General features: G+C 34.1%; 1 protein-coding gene across 10 annotated transcripts in view; it reads right to left on the minus strand.

The window, feature by feature from the left end:
- The window catches only part of DRC3 (dynein regulatory complex subunit 3), a 107,108-nt gene that overhangs the window by 21,697 nt on the left and 61,495 nt on the right, over positions 1-23,916 (minus strand). For 5 of the 10 annotated variants that reach the window (XR_012484657.1, XM_074281561.1, XM_074281563.1 and 2 more), the window contains 5 exons: positions 11,218-11,349; positions 9,638-9,708; positions 5,175-5,298; positions 1,109-1,240; positions 604-717 (listed from right to left, as the gene is read on the minus strand). Coding sequence is in view for 9 of the 10 variants with exons in the window: in XM_074281561.1 (XP_074137662.1) it covers positions 604-717; positions 1,109-1,240; positions 5,175-5,298; positions 9,638-9,708; positions 11,218-11,349 (573 nt within the window). In the remaining variant the exon portion in view is untranslated. Of the gene's footprint in view, positions 1-603; positions 718-1,108; positions 1,241-5,174; positions 5,305-9,637; positions 9,709-11,217; positions 11,350-23,916 lie in introns of all 10 variants that reach the window. The other 5 variants (XM_074281559.1, XM_074281558.1, XM_074281560.1 and 2 more) reach the window with 2 other exon arrangements.

A 23,916-nucleotide genomic window follows, 5' to 3' on the forward strand; every position in this document is an offset into this window, starting at 1 on the left:
GATTCCACCTCACTTCTCTGTTCCTGGCCCCAACTTTTTCTAGAATTTTGTCGTGGCCCCATTCTTCCATGGGCATCTCTTCCTGACTCTTCCTTTTCTTCTTTTCCCTATATCTATGGGCAAATTCAGATTATATAAAAACTATTTTTTATAGAAATACACAGAATAAACAGTTCAACTAAGCATTGTACTAAGAAATGGCTGGTTGCTATTCTAAAGCTTTTTCAGTGTTCTTTTCATCTAGAAAGGAGAAAATCCCTCTAACATCAAGCTTATAATTTTTGTGGCCAACAGAGGCCTCCATGGAATGGAGCTATCGATCTTTCTGCATTCTTAATGGACCTGCCTGATAAAATGATCAGTATTTTGACTTGATCTTTGTCTTTATTTTTCATAAATTTAAATATTTAATTCAATAAAATAAGCCATCTACTGTTATTTTCACATTTGGAACTTTTCAAGAGGAAAAAAGTGAAAAACATAGGTAACTATATATTTTTGTCACAGCCAGCCACTGGTCACTCAAGTACATGAGCAGAATTTTGGCTCTAATCAATATTCCTTTCTAAAAAGAAAAAATGGCCCTTTTTTGTGTGAACTTACCTAATCCAAAAGGTCACCAAAATCCATGTTGTCCAGGTCAGTCTGTAAATGGTCAACATATTGATTGATTTCTTTTACTCGTTTACGGTTCCTATCGAGTTCATCATTATGAACCTGAGTATTTGAAACCAAAGATTTCCTTTTAAAATTCCTTTTTAAAAGCCATGTATGTTTCCAGTTTAAGAATAAAGAAATGATTGATGAGTGATAAAAAATTTGCATGGTTAGTATTTTTTCTATATTTTGATGAAAAAACATACAGACCCTTATTCTTAACAGTGTTCTAATCTATTCAGTTCTGTCAAATTTAGAATGAGTTAGAAAAGTTATATCACTAGTAAGCTAAATTTTTTTTCTTTTTATATTTTTATTTATTGAGGCAATGTATGGGGCGGGAGCTATGCAATCAATGTGACTTTCTAAATAAACTTCCAATTCCTCTCTCTCTAGTCTGTGGTTGAGAAATAAAGTTACACCTACCACAACAGTGTTACAATATACTTACCTTATCTACAGTAGCTGTACACCAACTGGTGACATTGGTTATTAAATCATCTTCTCGGTTGTCTATCTTCAGAAGATGGATGTCATGTGATGCTCCAACTGCATTAACAACTGTATCTTTGTCAGAAAAAAGCTAGAGAATAAAATTGATCAAATATGGAATGCATTTTGATTTGAAGCTTTAAAATGCTATAAAAATAAGAACTTAATACCAAGTGAATGTAAGAGAAGAAATCCATTCAGTTTTGATAGAGCCAATCCTGTAGTAAACCAGTTTGACAGCTGCCATTTAGAAAAAGCTCCCTATATTTTTACAAAGGTCACTTGCGTTCAGATTTTGCCTCAGATACTTCCTAGCTGTATGAACCTGGGCAAGCTACTGAAATTCTGAGTGTCTCAGTTTGTTCTCTTGTAAAATGGGAATCATAATAGCACCTATTTCTCAGGGTTATGAGGATCAATTGAGATCAAGATTGTAAAGTGCTTGGCTCAGTGCCTAACACATAGTAAGTGCTATATAGATGTTAACTGTTATTATATTCTAGTTGTTTTTCCATAAGTAAGTATGAATATACTTATAAGTGTGTATATAAGTCTAAGAGTAAAAAAAAATGTAATCAGAAAATTGAAGTATAACTTATTGCAAATGACAGAAGCAATTATGGTTTAGTAAAAGAACATTGAATTTTCAGAGATAATAGTGAAATCCTAGATCTACAACTTGCCAATGATTTGAAGCCTTTATATAACATTCAAGGGTTTATAACATTCAAGACATTTTTTTCTTCAATAATAAAAACACTAGCCCCAACCCAAAGGGCTATTTCATGTTGATTCTTGAGTCCTGGTGATAAAATACATTAAACACAAAGGTGTTTAGTAATTTACCTTGCTTGCCTTTTGATTGATTGATTGGTTGTTGTTTTTTTTTTTTTTGGGGGGGGGTTGCTAGTTGCTAGTATGTAGGTCATTCAATTTAGGTGAGCAAATTATAATGAAGAAATTTTTTTTTTTTTTCTGAACAGTTTGATGCATGATCCCTAAGAACATGATTCATTTGGAAGATTTTGTCTGCACTTGATTTTATAGAAAATAGCATTCAAACATACCAATACTTAACATGCTTCTGAGATCTCATCAATTTGGATATTCTTTCCAACTATGCAGATCACTACTTCTCTATCCTGGTTGGACCATAGTTTTTGTCCATGTCCTTCCATAAAACTGAATTTTGCCAGGGAAAAGGGGGCAGAATTTGGGACAAAAGAAATTTCATCCAATATGTAAGAAGCTTTCCACAGCTCTTGATTTAGGATCCCAGTGAAGTTCTTAAATAGTCCCCATTCTCCCTTGCTCTCAAAGCATGGTTTCATCTTCTTTGCTTATATTTTTCTTCATGATATCCTTTACTCCAATTCTTCAAGATGCTAATTTGTTAAATGCTGCAGTCTCTCATACCTATCATACACCTTTCCAATGATACTTATTTTAAATTCTTAAAAGACTGGTGTACCATGATGCACAGACACATATTAGTAGAATATTAATATTAAAAAGGCAAGAACCCCACAACACTACTAGAACCCTAATCTTAGTGCCCTGGGCCTGGACTTAGGAAGAAATTGGCCCCAGGCCCTTGCTTCCAAACACTCAATTACTGCTTTTCCCAAGATTGGCCACTTCCCAGACAGAAACAAGGCTTTTGTTGTTTTATCCTTCATTTTTTGAGATAATCATAACATCTGGGAGTTGTTGCCATGATATGCAACTTAAATGGAGTTAAATGAGGGAGAGCTGTGCAAGCTCCTTCAGAGCCATATGAGTCCAGTGGCCAGATATAGATCAGAATGACTGGGGATAGCTCTGGATGAAGTGGGAGACCTGGGTCTTTCTAAGTTAAAGTCTTTAACAGGTCTCAGTTGATTGAGGCAATACCCATTCATGATTAAGGCTGGGCAAGAAAGAAATGAGTCAAAGAGTGGCCTTTTTTACCTAGTTTAAAAACAAAACAAAACAAAAAAAACCAAAAACCAAAAAAAAAAACCTTAACCTAATTCAACCTAACACCATCTGGACCCAGACCTGGTAATAATATAGAAATGTGTAGGAAAAAATAGTTTTCCCATGTACCCTAAGTCAATTACAATAAAGCAGAAGTCTTTTCATCTAATCTAAAACTACAAAATAAAAAGACAGCCAGGTGAAGGGAAAGAAAGAAGCTGGGACATATAATGGGGATGAGGCAGTAGCTGTGTTACTCTGACTTTTTCATTGAAGATGATAATATGAATATAGTGGACTATTAATACTCTTAAAAGATTATGAGAGATGGCTTCAGAGAAACCTATCTGACATGTATGAACTAATGAAGAATGGATTGAGTAGAACCAAGCAAACAATTTATGATTACAACATTTTAAGGAAGGAGAACTTTGAAAGACTTGAAAATATGCCAGAATCCTTTACCATGATTCTAGAAGTCTAATGATGACCCCTTCTATCTCTCTCTTTTTCAGAGAAGAATTACATAATTAGACAGGACCAAAGTATGGATTTGTTTTGCTTGACTATGCTTGTTATAAGCAAAAGGGTTTTGTTTGTTTTTAATGTGAGATGGGAATAGGAGGAAATTATGGTCTAGGATGCAAAAAAGAAAAGAGAAGAAAGGTCTTTGAAGGGTCTTTTTAAATGCTTGAAAGAGAAAAGAAAGTTGAGAGATTATAAAAAAAAAAAAGACAACTTTGAAGCTGACATTGAATTTGATATATATTTTAAAAGGAAGCTGTTCATGATAAAAAAAAAAACCTTTAAAAATTCAAATGCAGACTCTTGACTTTTGAACAGTTGACTTATTAACTATTAGATACACATGGCTAGGGAGAGTCTTACTTCACAGAAGTGACTGTCCTTTGTTCCTCAATGCAGAACACTAGGGAAAATTATCAAGCAAAACTGACCAATCCATCCTGACCCTTAATCAAGTCCACATTCTGGTGATGGGACAAAAGAGGGATGATGAAAGAACTGCTGTTGCTAAAGGGGAATTGTCTCTGATTAGGCTAATTAGAACTTGAAATGCATTTTCAGGTTTTATGTAATAAGGATGGTTAAATGTGGTTGAAATCATGTTTTTAATCCTACTCTACATATAAGTAAAATGAGCCTTGGGGTGGGACAGGAACCTGCCATCTCCAGCATTCTTTTGGGGAAAATAAGTTCCAAATAGAAACTTAAAGCTGGATCATGCAGTCCATGTCCAACAAACTGTATTCCAAAGAGCTTTGGTGTGCCAAGCATGAGGTTTCTATTATTGATGTTAACATTTTCCCTTGAAAACTAGATACAAACCTATATTATGCAGGGACTGAACCTATGACTTCATTGGTATAGGACAGGAAATTCCTTTGAGGAAACTACTAATGGAGGTTGTCTTATGGAGTTGCCTATTATACTGAAAGGGTGAGTTTCATGGTCTAAGTATATATAAGAGATAAGATTTGAAACCAGCTGGAACTCCTAAGTCAAGACAAGTTCCCAATATACTACACTGTCTCTTTTCATATAAATGTAGATATACAATCAAAATGCTCCTATATAAAGCACATATTTCTATGTAAATATGTATGTGTATATATGTATGCATGTACATATATAATCTTATAGCAGTTTGGGACTCTAAGATGGGTCTAATTTTCTCTATTCCAAAATTTGCCTGATGTCTTTATCCTAGATAGATATTCTGTGGCCTAAGATTGACATTTAGGAGTTCCTTCAATATATTTCCAGTCCAAAAGCATTCTATAGAAAAACGCATTTGGGAAATGTTTATCCATTCCAGCTGAATAGTTTATAGATAAGAAAACAGACTAAAGAAATGTAAGTGACTTACCCAATAGTATAATAGTAGAACCAGGATTAGAAATGAGGTCTTCTAATGCCTAGTCTAGTGCTTCTACATTGTATTCTCCTTTTTTTTCTCTTAAATAACACACCCAATTTTTGAAACACATTTGCTTTGCATTTTCATATATATATATATAATGCCATAACCTCTTTATGAAACTCACTGCTCGGACATCATCTGGCAGGTCCTCATCAAATTCACTCTTGACTATTTTCTCCAAGGTGTTTATTGAGATCTCCAGAAGTTTTTCATGGTGATGGTTTTCAAGGTCACGGCACTGGGCCATCGTAGGAGTATAAGTTAAGGAAATAAGACCATCTTATCATAATATCAATGATTTGATATGACTATACCTGAAAGTAGTTTGCTTCAGAGGGATATTTTTATCCCTAAAAAAAGAGATTCACTCACTTTAACCAGCTTGTACTTGAAATACTATTAAGGAGAAATCATAGAAACACAGAGTTCAACAAACATACTTTGAGCAAAGCTAGGATATAAAGACAAAAAGCCCTCAAGGAGTTTGGAGAAGAGAGCTAACATATAGACATAAGAATAATACAAGATAATTTATTAACAAGTGGAACATGATGGAAAACTTCATGGAGGAAGCAGGTCCAGAGAGCTGAGTATTGAAAAACAAGGATATTGAAAGATGGGGGGAAAAAAAGAAAATATATCTCAGGCATAAAATAGTTCATGTAAATGTGATGATTATGAGACGGAAGACTGAATTTAGGAAATTACTAGTAGGGCAGTTTGCCCAAAATACATGAGTACCTGAAAAAGAGTAACATGAAATAAGGCTGAAAAGGTAAGGTGGAAGCAGGTGGTGAAGAAGTTTAGCTGTTAAACTGGGGAGTATGTATTTTATGAAGGCACTTGGGAGACACATGGTCAGAGGAGTGCATATCATGAACAATCCTATTATATAGGAAGATATTTTTGGTATCAATGTTGGTGAATGGATTGAAGAGGGGAGAGACTGGAAGCAGGGAGAGCCATTAGGGGATTAACACAATGGTTTGGGTGAGAAGTGATGAGGGTGACAGCCTTTTAAATAGAGATTTTGGGGAGAGGAGGCAGATGGAGGAAGGAAAGAAGAGTTAGCAATTACCCAAAGAATATGAGCCTGTATGAATAGAGAATAGTGGCATCCTTAATTTGTAAGAAGAATGAGTTTAGGAAAAAAACAAATTTTCTTTTTGATAATGTTGAGTTTAAGATGTTGACAGTACATTGTGGACATATCCAGCAGGGAGTTAATTGACAATGAAGAGACGGCATTCAGGAGGAAGATCAGGACTAAATATATAGATCTTGGAATCATTTGTGTCGAAATGGTAGATGTATAGAGAGGAATAGATAAGATCCTCAAGGGAAAGGCCTTTTACCTGGGTTCCAGTCTTGCCTTTCTCCAATCCATTCTTCACAAACTTGCCAAAATAATCTAATATTAAAGCACAGATCTGATCTCATCACATCACTGCTCAAGAAGTTTCATTGAGAAATGAAACTATCCTATTTATCCTATGCCTAAGAGAAAATATAAATTCTTCAGTGCAGCACAGAAAACCATTCAGAAATGAAATACTGAAGAACTTTGATGCAGTGATCAACCACATCTCCAGAGGGCCTCTGATGAAACATGTTCCCCAGCTCCTAACTGAGGTGATATACTTCAGATATGGCCAATGATTGCTTGACTATATTATATTGGGTTTTTTCTTTCTTTGGGTTTTTCATTGGAAAAAGAATGGGGATAAGAAGAAAAAAAGGATGCTAGCAACAGAGATGCCAAAGAACTAGTGTTTTTCCCTCTTTTTGGAAAAACTTTTTTTGGACATTTAATTTCATAAATTAAAATTTAAATTTTAAAAAGAAAGAAGGCTATTTATAGTCTGGCTCCAGCCTACCTTTCCAGAACTATTTCATATACCTTCCTCTATGTACTAAGTTCCACCCAATATGGTCTCTCTATGCTATTGGCCAAGCTGTACTCTACCAGGAATGCAATGTCCTCATAAATACCTCTTTGAATCTTTAGCTTCCTTCAAGTCTCAACTCAAGTCCAATCTCTTACAAGAAACCCCTCCATATCCCTATAGATACAAGTGCTTTCTCCGTCCTCAAATTATTTTGTTTCTACTAATCTCTGTAAATGTATATTTGTCTCCCATACTACCTTCAACAGGATGTAAGCTTCTCCAAGGCAGGGAATATTTGTTATTTAACTTTGAATAACCAGGCTTTCAGGAAGATCAGTTCCTTTGCTGATGGAGAAGGGAAGCATTTAGAGCATGGTTAAATGGACTTTTGGGAACGATAGTCCAAAGAGATTATATAAATCTTCGCTCCTTAGAAGAGAAGGCCTCTGAGAACTTAGAAAACTCAGTAAATAAAAAAGTGACTGATTTGAAGAGACCTTGTGGTGGCAGCAACACTGGGGCACACAGGAACTGATGGTGGGGAATATAAAGATGCTCCAGTGAGCCCTCTGAATAAATATAAAAACTGGAGTGGTAATGCAGCCGTATCTCCTTCCTCCATCCCCCTCTTCATACTCACTGAATAGGGATGTGGCCAGAAAGGTCAACTGAGGTTTAACACCACTCCTCCTCCTGGAATTTTCTAAATGATTTCTTTTCCAAGCAAAATTGAGAAAGAATCTCAATTATTGTTTTAAGTCATAATTTTTTATAAACTCCCTAAAACACAGAACTAAATTGGACCCACCTCTCTCCCCACAATCAGATCTCCAGGAGAAAAAAAAATGTATGCATGACATTACTTTTAAGTTTAATCTGCATAATTGACATTTTCTGGGTAACTTTCTTAAATCTGGACAGTAAATAAAACAACAAATCAAGTTCTGATTTCTAGTGTTTCCCAATTCTGAGGTATAAACCATCATATTAAAATGAAACATCTGACTTAAGTACAAGCTAGATCTTTTCTGAATCTCGATTTCTTTATCTGTGCATTTTGATTTCTTTTTCATTTCTTTCCTTTCTTTAATCTGATTTTTCTTGTGTACTATGTTAATTGTGGAAGTATGTATAGAAGAATTGCACATGTTTAACATAATAGATTACTTGCTGTCTAGGGGAGGGGTGAGGGAAGGAGAGAGAAAAAAATTTGGAACACAAGGTTTTGCAAAGGTGAATGTTGAAAATTATCTAGCATTTGTTTTGAAAATAAAAAGCTTTGGGGGCAGCTAGGTCACATAGTGGTTAGAACACTAAAACTGAAGTCAGGAGGACTTGAGTTCAAATTTGATCTCAGACACTTAACACTTCCTAGCTGTGTGACACAATCCCAGTTGCCTCAGCAAAAAACCCAACAACAACAAGCAAAAGAAAATAAAAAGCTTTAATTTAAGAAAAAATGTCTTTATCTGTTAAATAGGAGTAATAATGCTACCCACCTTATGGTTTGTTTTTTGGTTTTTTGTGTGAGGACCAATGGCTTAACATGTGTAAAGCATTATACAACCCTTAAGAAGTATTACATAAATGCTGGATATTATTACTGAAGAATGGGAAAAAAGTCATTTTTACTAATGAAATTTACTTTTTTCACTCAAGGCGATACAAAAACTAATTATAGAAATCTAGGTGAGTCTTTAAGCGCAAGATGTCTTCATTAAATTATAAAACATCCACCTTCAAAAAATGTTTTGAGAATTTTTTATGTCCAATGGGCCTGGCAATCTTATTCCTTTTGAGGGAACACTGAAATATACTGACATACTCAGGAATAAAATTATTACAGATAAGTAGAAATTCACAAATGAGATGGGATCTTACAATACAGCTTTGCACTATGGTAAACATACATCTCAAAAGGTTAAGAAATTTAGCTAAAAAATAGAGATAAACATGTATCAGTAGCCTAGGAACTTGCCTGATTTAAATCTCATTGAAAACTTCTGGCCTATAATCAAAACTAAGTTTAGAATAATTGACTATTTACAAAGTTATACTTGCTCTCTGTGTCACACAGGTGTGGTTTCATGAAGAATTAAACAATGTATCAGAATTTTGTGAACTTAATGCCAAATCTTGTTTTAAAAAATTAACAAGAAATGAATGTTCCAAAGGAGAAGATATTCCATTTGAAGATGTAAAAACAGTTGTGAGTTTATGTCAATGAGAATTATTTTACTTATTTATTTTACTGTGTTTCATTTACTTTATGCACAACTCTAAGTTTGGTGAATAATATCTATTATCAATCTAGGGAATGTTTGTATTGATAAGATTAAAAAAAATAATGAGGTATGTTTATAAAAGTAATGAAATTAGTTTCTTATGTGGAATATTAATCTATTCTACAGGCAATTCCCAGAGAAAACTTTTAAATATCTTTTGAACAGGGACTATCTTTAGAACAAATAGTTTCCCACTATAATTCCTTTGAGGAAGCCTATACTCATTTAAACATATAGGTTTTTCAATAATGATAAAAAAAATTTACACACTCCCTTCAACAGTACTATCTCCCTCACAACCATAAATCTTTAGCCAACTTAATTATCATACCTGCAAGAGTAATCTTAACAATTACAGCATCATACTATCATTTCATCTATAAACAATGGAAGAGACACCATTGAAAGGATATAAGCCTTGTACATTTTCAACAAATACTCCCACCATGTCTATAATGTTTCTTTCGAAATTATTTATCGTTTCCTGTAAAGGACAAAGAGCAAAGCTATATTGAATTGTTAGATACCAACCCAATTAATCCCGAAAAGTGAATGAAACTCATTTCAACATGTTTGATAACTTGATTTGGGCCTTTAGAAGCTTACCTAAAATATTTTCCTTTATATGAAAAATTGTATTTTCTAAAGTGTAACATAAACTTTTCTGTGTAGCAGGAAATAATCATCTGCTGTTTTAGTGATGGTAAAGTCAATATATTGTTTAAGGTGCAATTTTAAATTTGAAGAAATATTTGAATAGTAGCTTACCTGAGCTGTCAAGTCTGATTTTTTGTGACCCCTATTTAGCATTTTCTTGGCAAAAATACTGAAGTGGCTTTGCTATTTTCTTCTCCAGTTCTTTTTACAGATGAAAAAACTGAGCAAATAGGGTTAAATGACTCACCTAGAGTCACACAGCTAATAAAGACTGAGGCTAGATTTGAACTCCAGAAAAGGACTCTTACTGACTATAGGTTGCCATTGCATCACCTTGCTGCTCAGTCCATCAATTTTCTTAATCTACTGTACCCATGTTTACCTTGTGAAATCAAAAGTCTCTTAGATTAGAAGTCTAATAGCTTTTAACTACTGTATATTCTTAATGATTTATTTTTTAAATTGTAAGCTTTTTATATTTTTTCTTTTTAGATTTTGTAACTTTTAGTTGGAATTATAAGGTGGCTTTATTTAGATTCCCAAAGATAAGTTCTATTTTTTATTGATCTTACTCAAGATGAGTAGTTAAGAATTTTGAGGAGGGAAAAAAATCTCATTTCCACCACAATACAGTACTATATTGAGGTAGTGAGTGTTCATTCTCTTTGTATATATGAAAATGACCAAATAAAATAAAAATTATTTAAAATATCTTCAGAGATAAAAGATAAAACCACTTTAATCAAACCATCACTGAGAATACTCCGATTTCTGTAGCAGGCCAATGAAAACAATTTATCATTTCATGTTTCTTTCAACCATATTCCCAAATTCTTACAAGACCACAGCTACTTTTAAATACCACTATCCCTCTATTTGAAGTTTATTTTTTATTCTGAAATTTATATTAAATAAAACAGGCATTTCCATACAATTAGTAGAAAAGAAAAAGAAGATTGTATATGAAACTGCAAACTCTATCATATATAGCTTGTTCTTTTTAAATATATAATAAATTTAACACATAATTTTCAAAACTGTCCTTGTTGTCTGTGATTTTTTTCTAGCCTCAATTTCCATGTCAGAGTCCTATGACCTCTAACACAGGAATGCCCAAGGGTATTTGTAAAGTTTCAAAAAAAGTTGCCAAGAATGCAACTGTCACTGACCTTGACGACACAGAGTCACCAAACTTCTCCCCATCCTCCCACTGCTTTCTGTGGGGGAGAAATTGGTGCCCTCCTTTGGACAATTGGTACAGCTGCTGCCTTCTGCTTAATAAATAAAATTCTTTAACTCAATTAAGATAATATTACATAATCAAGTTTTGCCTTACCTCCAACTGTTCAACCAATTGCATTTCTAAAGTCATGAGTCTATCAAATAATCGACTGATTTCTTCAGCACATTCACTCATTTTAGTATCCACAAATTGTATGTCATTTGAATTTCGAATGGTATTTAAATACTGAAAACAAAGATGTGAAATTTAAACATTCCAGTCATTTTAATTTAACAATTAATTAATAACTATTATAAGCACCAAATTGACATATAAGGCTGAACCCCTGGCTTTGAATTTATGATCTCATTGAAGAAACAAGATTTACATATAGAGAATAATGTAAAAGCAATAAAGACAGCTGCTCAACAGTACTCTAAATCTAGGAGTCTCTTGAACCTGTTGTCTTATGTATTCATAGGAATTCAGGAACAAGACAAATTGCTGTGAGTTAAATCGGTTAGAGCAGTTCTACAGATACTATGTAAATGTGCTGTACATTAAAACTGGGTCCTAGAAATATATAGCCAGCTATAACATAAATATATCTTACATTATTATTCCATAATTATAAAAGAGAGAATTGATTTAGTATTTCATTGTTTGAAATTTGCTAGAGTGAAGAGTGACTATTTTCATCTAATTTCATCTAACAAATGTACATTGAGTATCTATGATGCACAAATATTCTGTTGATCTCCTCAAATTTGAAATTTATTTCCAAGAATAACAAAAGCAGGCTTTGGCAAGTTAGACAAAGTAGAATCTTGAAGATGATAAATGCTGGAAGGAAAGCAGAGTACATAAGGAAAAAGGAAGAGATCATTTCTGACTGGGATGTTGGAGAAAACCATCATAAAATTATTGGAAGAAAAGTTTTACATATTTTTCATTGGGCCAAAACTATTTTGGTCATTTCTGGAAATAAGTTCAAGTTTGGGGTCATGGTACTAGTTTTGTAGAAGCTACAAATCCATTATCTCCTACACTTTGGGGTGGCTTTATTTGTTAGGAAGTTTTTCTTTGCATCAAACCTAAATTTATGTTCTATTAGTTTCTACCTATCATTCTTGATCCTTCCCTGAGTGGGCCAAGGAAAACAGGCCTAATATCTCTTTCACATGACAGCATTTCAAATACATAAATGTGGCAGAGGAAATAGATTCATCTTTGTGTATTTTTAGCATCTAGTACATTAAAGATGCTTTTAAAATGCTTGTTGGGTTGCTGAATTTAACTTCCATATATCCCAAAAGTCTTTTCTCCAGGTGGTAAGATAAAACACCTAGTTCAGAGTCAGGAAGGCCTGCCTCAGGTTGTGTAAATTGGCTAATATGTAAATTAAGTTCTTGCAATGTCTTCTCTGTGACAAGCATTTTCCCCTTCATCACAGTGGTCAGCACATTAAAAAAAAAAATTAAAACTTTTTTTTTCCAAAACATATTCATGGATAATTTTTCATAATTAACCCTTGCAAAACCTTGTTCTAACATTCCCCACTTCTCCCACCTCTTCCCCTAAATGGTAAGTAATCCAATATATATTAAACATGGTAGAAATATATGTTAATCCAATATACACATACATATTTATACAATTATCTTGCACATGAAAAATCAAATCAAACAGGAAAAAAATGAGGAAAGAAACAAAATGCAAGCAAACAACAACAAAAAGTGAAAATACTGTGTTGTGAACCATAATCAGTTTCCATGGTCCTCTTTCTGGGTGCAGATGAATCTCCATCACAAGATCATTGGAACTGGTCTGAATCATCTCATTGTTGATGAGAGCCACATCAATCAGAATTGATCATCATATAAATCTTGTTGTCATGTACAATGATCTCCTGGTTCTGCTCATTTCACCTAGCTTCAGTTCAAGTAAGTCTTTCTAGGCCTGTCTGAGATCATCCTCCTGATCGTTTCTTATAGAACAAAAATATTCCATAACATTCAGATACCATAACTTATTCAGCCATTCTCCAACTGATGGACTTCCACTCAGTTTCCAGTTTCTTGCCACTACAAAAAGGGCTGCCACAAACATTTTTGCATATGTGGGTTATTTTCCCTCCTTTAAGGTTTCTTTGGAATATAAGCCTACTGCTGGATCAAAGGGTATGCACAGTTATCAAATTGTTAACATAGTTTGGGCATAGTTTAAAAAGGTTTTCTTGCTATTTTTTCCAAATTTAAGAAGCCCATGCCACACTGTTTTGGAATCAACATTAATCCCTGGAAATTGCCCAGTTCTTGGAGCTATTTTTCATTTTCATCTACATTTTTCCTTTGCCCTTCAGTGCAAATGATCCCACCTCAGCAGTCACTAAGATGGCTCTAATAAGTTAGCTGAAATGGGATCATCTTTTAAAAGCTGCAACATTTATATATTTTCTTGGAGTTCTGCCTATTTTAAAAACCATAAAATGAAAAACACAACAAAACAGAAAAAAGAAATGTTTGACACCAAATCCAGTGCTCAATTAACAGAGAACCAATTAACACAACTTTTATTTCCTGTGATAAGGGTCAGATGTTCTGAATGTGGTCAGGAGAAGCACACACACAGCCATTGTTATCATAAAAATGAAACCATATATAAATTGTTGTTGATCAACTTAGCCCTAAGATGAAAAAAAATCCAATGATACTATAACTAAGCCTGTCCCTCATCACATCAGAGTGAACTTATGTGTAAAAAAAATTATTTATAGTGTTTCTATTTGTTGCAGCAAAGAACTCAAACTAAAAAGATGTTCATCAATTGAGGTATGATAATAAATAATGGTATATTATGGTTAATTATAGGAAGGTAATATAAGAAATAATAAAAGAGATGGATTCAGATAAACCTAAGAAGACTTGTATGAATTGATGCAGAGTAAACCAAGACTAAGAGAACTATTTATACCATATTAATGCTGTAGGGAAAAACAACTTTGAAAGACTTAAAAAAGACTTGTAATCAATGGCTTTTTGATTAATCAATCAATGACCAACTATGATTTCAAAGGACCAGTAACAAAAAATGGTACCCACCTCTTGCCTGGGGGGCAGCTAGGGGGTACAGTGGATATAGCACTAGGCTTGGAACTAGGAAGACTCATTTTCATGAGTTTAAATCTGGTCTCAGACACTTACTGGCTGTGTGACCCTGACATATAACTCTGCCTTAGTTTCCTCATCTGTAAAATGACCTGGAGGAGGAAATGGCAAATCACTCCAATTATATCTTTGTCAAAGAAAACCCCAAGTGGGATCATGAAGAGTTAGACATGACTGAAACTTCTGAACAATAACAATAATAATCTCCTGGCAGATAGGTGATAGACTCAAGGTGCAGAATAAGACATGTGATCTTTGGCATGGCTAGTGGGGGATTTTACTAGTCTAATGGGATTTGGTGCAAGCCCAGACTATCTAAAGTGATGCCCCCCCCATGTAGAAGTCACTTGAAATCTCCTGGAAGACAAGAAGACTGGCATATGCATGAACATCCTGCGTTGGCCTGCTTCATGGCTGGAAACAACTCTTTCCCATTTTCCACTTTCCCAGAACTGTCTACATTTTTACTATTACCTGACAATACAGATAATCCTTCTTGCATTTGTTTCTAGGCATGAAGAACTCATAGGAGGTGAAATCTAGTGGTAAAGTAGAAATACCTGAGGACTCCCTTTTCATCCCCTCCACCACCATGGGGCCCCAACAAATGGGTTTGGAATTTTGGTCTAAGATTTTGTTCTGTTTCTTTTGTCCTTTTTCATTTCTATGGTCAGAGAATGAAGTCCCTAACCTGGAAGCTCAAGCCATGGGAATCTTGGAACTTCAGACTCCAAGCTAACATCCAATCTTGTCTGAGAAGCTAGCAAGGGGATTTTGAATTTAAATTTGGTAGGACTAACACTATATAGGAAATGATTTAATCCATGAGTCTAATCCCCCATTCCTCATAGAGAACAAGGTCATATAGGGAAGATTATATCCCTGAGGTTTTGAAAGAAAATGTTCATATATTTCTTCTTCCTATATCTTTGAAGCACTAGTCTTCTGTAAAAGGTAGGTGGTGTAAATAGTTAAATGAGATGCTAGTTAATTGCCCCTAAAAAAAGAAGACAATTAGTAGGAGCTTGGGCCAGTGGCAGAACAGAGACTTTCCCAACCCCTTCAGTGTACTGGAGAACTCTAAAAGAGGAGTGAAATGTAATAGAAATTATCTTCAGAGAGTAGCTTGAAAGAAATATATGATATACTTGATTCTGCATATTTATTACAAGGGTTTTGTTAGGGGAGATAATACAATCTCTCTCTCTCTCTCTCTCTCTCTCTCTCACACACACACACACACACACACACACACACACACACACACACACACCATTGATTCAAAGATCATCTGCAGCAGATTTTCCTGATTGGTGAAGATCAATGCTCCACACCTGTATGAGGGAGTGGAATTTATGAGAACATGAAATAGGATCTTGGTCTTCTGACTTATTTGAGAATTATATACAGTAATTATATTTTATATATTACATATAACATGTATAATAATATAATATATAATAATATGTAATATATTATATTATACAGTAATATACTCTAACGCCTTTACTTGTCATTTAAGTTAAGTTTTAGTCCTGTTGTAGCAGAGGCAATGTGGTATAGTAGAAATCAGGTTGGACAAGGAATCAGAAAACTTAAGTGTAAATCCTGACTCTGATCTGCATTTTCTATAAGCAAATCTTTCTCTGAGCATCACTTTCCTAATCTGCAGGATGGGAACAATAATACTTCTATTACCTTGTACATACAGGATTATTAGGGGAAAATTTTAAATTTGGGCTTCCTTTATCATAACTCATCTTTAGAGGAAACTTCATAATGCTAAATATTCGAACTATAGAAATCGTTTTTGAAATTTGTGAGCTTATATTAATCAACTCCCCAGGAAAAAATCCCCAGGACCAGATGGATTTACATGTGAATTCTACCAAACATTTAAAGAAAAATTAGCCCCAATGTTATATAAACTATTTGAAAAAATAGGGGATGAAGGAGTCCTACCAAACTCCTTTTATGACACAGACATGGTACTGATACCTAAACCAGGTAGATCAAAAACTGAGAAAGAAAACTATAGACCAATTTCCTTAATGAATATTGATGCTAAAATCTTAAATAAAATATTAGCAAAAAGACTTCAGAAAATCATCCCAGGATAATACACTATGACCAAGTGGGATTTATACCAGGAATGCAGGGCTGGTTTAATATTAGGAAAACTATTAGTATAATTGATCATATTAATAATCAAATTAATAAAAAACCATATGATCATCTCAATAGATGCAGAAAAAGCCTTTGATAAAATCCAACATCCATTCCTACTAAAAACGCTTGAGAGTATAGGAATAAATGGACTATTCCTTAGAATAATCAGAAGCATATATTTAAGACCGTCAGTAAGCATAATATGCAATGGAGATAAACTGGAACCTTTCCCAGTAAGATCAGGAGTGAAACAAGGTTGCCCACTATCACCATTACTATTCAATATAGTACTAGAAACGCTAGCCTCGGCAATAAGAGCCGAGAAAGAGATTCAAGGAATTAGAGTAGGAAATGAGGAAATCAGACTATCACTCTTTGCAGATGACATGATGGTATACTTAGAGAACTCCAAAGACTCTGCTAAAAAGCTATTAGAAATAATTCAGAATTTTAGTAAAGTGGCAGGATACAAAATAAATCCACATAAATCCTCAGCATTTTTATATATCACCAACAAAATGCAACAGCAAGAGATACAAAGAGAAATTCCATTCCAAACAAATATTGAGAGTATAAAATATTTGGGAATCCATCTACCAAAGAAAAGTCAGGAATTATATGAGCAAAATTATGAAACACTTGCCACAAAAATAAAGTCAGATTTAAATAATTGGAAAGACATTCAGTGCTCTTGGATAGGCCGAGCGAATATAATAAAGATGACAATACTCCCCAAGCTTATCTATTTATTTAGTGCTATACCAATCAGACTCCCAAGAAACTATTTTAATGACCTAGAAAAAATAACAACAAAATTCATATAGAAAAATAAAAGGTCGAGAATTGCAAGGGAACTAATGGAAAAAAAAAAGTCAGATGAAGGTGGTCTAGGTGTACCTGATCTAAAGCTATATTATATAGCAGCAGTCACCAAAACCATTTGGTATTGGCTAAGAAATAGACCAGTCGATCAGTGGAACAGATTAGATACAAAGGACAAAAAAGGGTACATCTACAGCAATCTAATCTTTGACAAACCCAAAGATACCAACCTTAAGGATAAAAATTCATTATTTGAAAAAATCTGTTGGGAAAACTGGAAATTAGTATGGCAGAAATTAGATATGGATCCATACTTAACACCATATACCAAGATAAGATCAAAATGGGTCCATGATTTAGGCATAAAGAATGAGATCATAAATAGATTAGAGGAACAGAAAATAGTCTACCTCTCAGACCTGTGGAGGAGGAAGGAATTTATGACCAGAGGAGAATTAGAGATCATTATTGATCACAAAATAGAAGATTTTGATTATATCAAACTAAAAAGTTTCTGTACAAACAATACTAATGCAAACAAGATTAGAAGGGAAGTAACAAATTGGGAAAATATTTTTTACAGTTAAAGGTTCTGATAAAGGTCTCATTTCCAAAATATATAGAGAACTGACCCTAATTTATAAGAAATCAAACCATTCTCCAATTGATAAATGGTCAAAGGATATGAACAGACAATTCTCAGATGATGAAATTGAAATTATATCCACTCATATGAAAGTGTTCCAAATCACTACTGATCAGAGAAATGCAAATTAAGACAACTCTGAGATACCACTACACACCTGTGAGATTGGCTAAGATGACAGGAACAAATAATGATGAATGTTGGAGGGGATGTGGAAAACTGGGACACTAATACATTGTTGGTGGAGTTGTGAAAGAATCCAGCCATTCTGGAGAGCAATTTGGAACTATGCCCAAAAAGTTATCAAACTGTGCATACCCTTTGATCCAGCATTGCTGCTATTTGGCTTATATCCCAAAGAAATACTGAGGAGGGGAAAGGGACCTGTATGTGCCAGAATGTTTGTGGCAGCTCTTTTCGTAGTGGCTAGAAACTGGAAGATGAATGGATGTCCATCAATTGGAGAATGGTTGGGTAAATTATGGCATATGAAGGTTATGGAATATTATTGCTCTGTAAGAAATGACCAGCAGGAGGAATACAGAGAGGTTTGGAAAGACTTACATGAACTGATGCTGAGTGAAATGAATAGAACCAGAAGATCACTGTACACTTCAATGCTGTATGAAGATGTATTCTGATGGAAGTGGATATCTTCAACATAAAGAAGATCCAACTCACTTCCAGTTGATCAATGATGGACAGAAACAACTACACCCAGAGAAGGAACACTGGGAAGTGAATGTAAATTGTTAGTACTGCTGTCTATCTACCCAGGTTACTTATACCTTCGGAATCTAATACTTAATGTGCAACAAGAAAATGGTATTTACACACATATATTGTATCTAGGTTATACTGTTAACACATGTAAAATGTATGGGATTGCCTGTCATCTAGGGGAGGGAGTAGAGGGAAGGAGGGGATAATTTGGAAAAATGAATACAAGGGATAATGTTATAAAAAAATTATTCATGTATATATACTGTCAAAAATTTTATCATTATAAAATTAAAAAAAGCTTCAAAAAGAAAAAAAAAAGAAACTTGTGAGCTTAGATCACCCAAGTGAGCTGGGAACACTAGGAGCATCATTGTAAAAGGCACATGGGACTTTTAGAGAAGGATCAAGTGAAAAGTTGGAGGAAAGTTAAGGCAAGCCCACAAAGATTGTAGGGATGGGATAATTAACTTGTCATCAAAAGTAAAAACATGTCAGATAATCTCTAAGCTCTCTTTCAACTCTTCCAGTTCTAAATTTCATTATTCTAGTTGAGGAAATGTCTGTGAGCCCAACAAGTGATGCTGAGTTAAGATCAGGTAGATGTCATTTTAAAGGTAGACAGCATTTTAAAATGAAAATTGCATGTCAGGCTATCCAAAAGAAAGCTAGAAAAAGACCCTCACTTTCTCTCACTCACTCCTGAGATTTTCTATAAGTACAGAATTTCTTACTCTGTGGGGGATTACGAAATAATGTCATTTTGGAAGTTGCAATCCATGGGTTTGATGCACTGGATTTTGATGTGAATATTTTTATATTTAATTTCATAGTAGAATTTCCTTGGACATGCTTCACTATAGACTGTTAGATTGAGAATTAGAATTTTTTTAGAATATGTATATGAATTCATCCTGATATAAGTGAACATACTCTCTGTATGTCTTTGTGTCTCTCTCAAAATGAGGGACATATTCTACATGGTATAACAGAGCAGAATGGTGATAATATATAATTTATCATCAGAAGCTATTTAAGTTCATAATGTGCATAGTTATATAATTTAATTAATTCTCATTACAGGAAAATTATTTTATATTAATTTTAAGCTAATTTACCCCCAATTTGATCAAAGAACATTTTAGTTTATTTCTGTAAATTTATTTGCCAATTTTTGAAGACAGAACTATAAGAATATAAATTACTAAGTTTGATCTACTAAAATGTAGTAATCACCAAAGTTAAATGTCTTCAAATTTCTAAAACTTTTGGAATATCTATAAAATAAAAAAGTGTGCTTGTGTTTCATCTCTGAACAAGACAATGTCATGCCTAAATGCACTGATACAATTCTTCTATGTGTGACCTGGTTAAGAATTTTGAACACTATGGTTTGAAATGTTTAAGCCATAACTTTGAAACTATAAAGTAAGCAGTCTTAATGGTTTATATACTCCCAATTTGAATGTAAAAATGAGTGAAAAGTCCTGTTTGAAAATATACTCCTGTAACAACCATTGAGTGAGGATAATTTTGAACCTTTAGAAACCATTTAGAACAAAGCTACAGGGGAAAGTAATGAAGCAGAAATTACAAGTTTAGAGCAGCTAGTTGGCATAGTGGATAAAGTCTCAGCCTCCTGTAGCCCATCATACTATCAGAGGACACAGAAGAGTTGTTAATATCCTGGTAGAATGTGTTATATAACACATATTAGCCTTGGGAACTAGACAATTTAAACATTATAGCACTGCTAACTTCTCTAGGATCAATACCACTCTATGCCTTCCCAAAGTGCAACACAGGTAGAGGATACCAAAGACAATTAAGAATTATGCCTTAATACAATATTGGTAATGATTTTATATTAATATTAGTTTTGTAATTGCTTTGTTTGAAATATCTCCCTTTCTGGACCTGTATGTGCCAAAATGTTTGTGGCAGCTCTTTTCATAGTGGTTAGAAACTGGAAGATGAATGGATGTCCATCAATTGGAGAATGGTTGGGCAAATTATGGCATATGAAGGTTATGGAATATTATTGTTCTGTAAGAAATGACAAGCAGGAGGAATACAGAGAGGCTTAGAGAGACTTACATCAACTGATGTTGAGTGAAATGAATAGAACCAGAAGATCTCTGTACACTTCAATGTTGTAGGAAGAGGTATTCTGATGGAAGTGGATATCTTCAACATAAAGAAGATCCAACTCACTTCCAGTTGATCAATGATGGACAGAAACAACTACACCCAGAGAAGGAACACTGGGAAGTGAATGTAAATTGTTAACACTACTGTCTATCTACCCAGGTTACTTATACCTTCGGAATCTAATACTTAATGTGCAACAAGAAAATGGTATTTACACACATATATTGTATCTAGGTTATATTGTAACACATGTAAAATGTATGGGATTGCCTGTCATCGGGGGGAGGGTGTGGAGGGAAGGGGGGGATAATTTGGAAAAATGAATACAAGGGATAATATTATAAAAAAAAATTACTCATGCATATATACTGTGGAAAAAAATTCTAAATTAAAAAAAAAAGAAATATCTCCCTTTCTGGATCAAATAATGCAATAACTGCATAACAAAAACATATAAAACCTCTACATTGGTCTGCCAAGGTTCTGACCTGCAGTGAGGATATTTGCATCTGTTTAACAATCATGGTAAGGGCAGGCAGCCAAATAAGAACTGCAGAGAATGTAGAATATATTCAAGAAGGGAAAAATTCAAGAGGGATGCAGAATGAACCTATGATTTCATCAGTAGAAGGTACTCATCAACTTACAGATTTATCTAAATCATTGACAGGTCAAGTAGCTTGCCAAGCACCACATAGTTGACATACATGTCAGAGGCTGAACTTAAACTCGGGACACTGAGGCTAGAAGTCTGCTCACTAATCTAGCTTAACTCTTTCCCCATGATGGTCTGCCTGTATTTTCTTGATATTCTTCTGTCTCCTTATCAGCATTATACCAGAAAATGAATTTGAAAATAATGTACTATTAAAATAAAATTTAAAATAAACAAGTTTTTTCCTTAAAGAAAAAGTTAGTGTGTTTCTGTCTTTATAAAATGTAAAGTTTTCCTTGATTAAATTCATCTTTGTTGATTGCATGAAGAATGGCCACAAAAAAACACCAGTTCTGCGATCAGCTTAGGTCAAAAGTAGCTTTTTGAAGTGTGATATCTGTGCCAAACCACCTCCATCTCCTAGGCACTAAAGAAAGGAATTTCAAAGAGCTTGACTCGAAGCAGCAGAAAAGAGCTAACAGTAGATTCAATGGGGAACTACTTATATGGAACAGCTTCCCCCAGAGAGTAGTAAGCAACACACCCAGAAGAAGTCCTGTATCTGGGGACAGTAGTATGGTAACTCCATGAAGACAGAAGGAATCTCAAATATCAAAGATGTTGGTTTTATGTGTTCCCAACATTTATGCCTCATCACCATAACATTTCAAATTTGTGCCTTTTTCTGTTTTTAGTTTCTAACAGGAATGTTTTGCATCTTATATTCTTCCTATGTCATCTTAATACATTTTTTTGCTCACAGTTAATTGTATCTACCATTTGATTGTAAAGGGAAAGTCACAAGTTATTTTAGGAGTATAGAGTCACAGAATATCCTTAAACTAGGGAAAAAGAGTTTCCCTTTGGGAACCCAACCTTCCAGTATGAGTGGAAGTTTAGGGAAGTAACCCAGAAGGGATGATATAACACCATAATCTGAAATGTAAATTGTGAAGGATTTTTTTTCTTTTATCGAATGTCTATAACCTGTTTTAGGTGGTAAAGTTCATTCCACACTTTCCCATCACTTTCTACATAAAACCCTACAATTGTTATTCTTTATTTTTGTGGTTATTCATTTATATCATTATCAGTGTTTGGTTTGAAATGTGTCCTGAAAGCATATCTAAGAATGAGAGGCAAGGCTGAAAATAAAGACAATAAATAAGCTAGAAGTTTTTAAGCACAAAAGAACAAAATTATTGTTATGTATTACAATTGTAAACCAATTCCAATATTAGTGTTGATTTCAAAATTTTTGTTGTTTAATTATATCTAACTCTTTGTAACTCCATCTTGGGGTTTTATTGACAAAGATAATAGAGTGGTTTGCTATTTCCTTCTGTAACTCACTTTACAGATAAGGAAACTGAGGCAAACAGGGTTAAGTGACTTGCCCAGAGTCATACAGCTAGTAAGTTTCTGAGGCCACATTTGAACTTAAGAAGATGAAAATTCCTGACTTCAGGCCCTGCACTCTATCTACTGCATCACCTAGCTATCCACCTCAATTGGAAACAGTAAAACTTGTGAGGTAAAGATAGAACTTTTTGGGGATTGTAGATGTGCTTCCCTTATTGTCTGTGACCTCATTTTGATTCATGGCAAAGGTATTTATGCTGATAACTCATCAACTGAACATGTAAGAGGAAGATATTAACAGGCTACCTCCTGGAGTATTAAGTGGGACATTTCCATTTTAATATATATCTTGGTATATGTATTAGATGGCTGGGGAAACAGGTCTATAAATGAAGTCCTGACACCCTTGACTCAATTTCTCAAAGTTTTGCTTTTCCTTTTGAATAGGTATGGTTGTCATTTGCTAGGCTCCAGGCCTAGCATATATATATATGTGTGTGTGTGTGTGTTTGTGTGTGTGTATATTATTATTATATATTATTATATATATAAATATATATAATCTAGAACTGTTATATATAATTTCTACTAATTATTTCAGAAAATATCCCAAGTAATTTACAAATATTAATATCACTATGTAACTGAATTTACCATGATAGGGGTTAAAGGTATGAAAAAACTCTTTTTGTAAGAATCAATCCTTTCCACATATTAGCATTTTTATAAATATCAAGTGCTTCCTTGCACTATAAGCAAAGAAAATGGGCTGAATCCTTTTTGGGTCAGCCCACCACAGTGTTCTGTCTCACGGTGCCTTTTCTCTCATCCACCATCATGCTTCATGATATCTGTCTCATTCTTATAACTAACTAACTCTTTTAGCTAAATCTATGCATTTAGCTTACCAATTAATGGCATATTCATATTTCATGGCATATTCCTTTAATGGATTTTTCCAGACTCCTTTCCTTGATAACCCTAATGCTTTTCCAAATTTATCTCTTCTGGTAACATATCATTTTGTCTGTAACCTCTTCTCCTAAATAAATATACCTTTTGGGGAAAAAAAAATGGCAGGGAACTTTGGTTTGTGAACAGGCCCTTCTGTTTCCCTAGCA

This window comes from Sminthopsis crassicaudata, chromosome 1 (assembly GCF_048593235.1).
Source record: "Sminthopsis crassicaudata isolate SCR6 chromosome 1, ASM4859323v1, whole genome shotgun sequence".
NCBI lineage: Eukaryota > Metazoa > Chordata > Mammalia > Dasyuromorphia > Dasyuridae > Sminthopsis > Sminthopsis crassicaudata.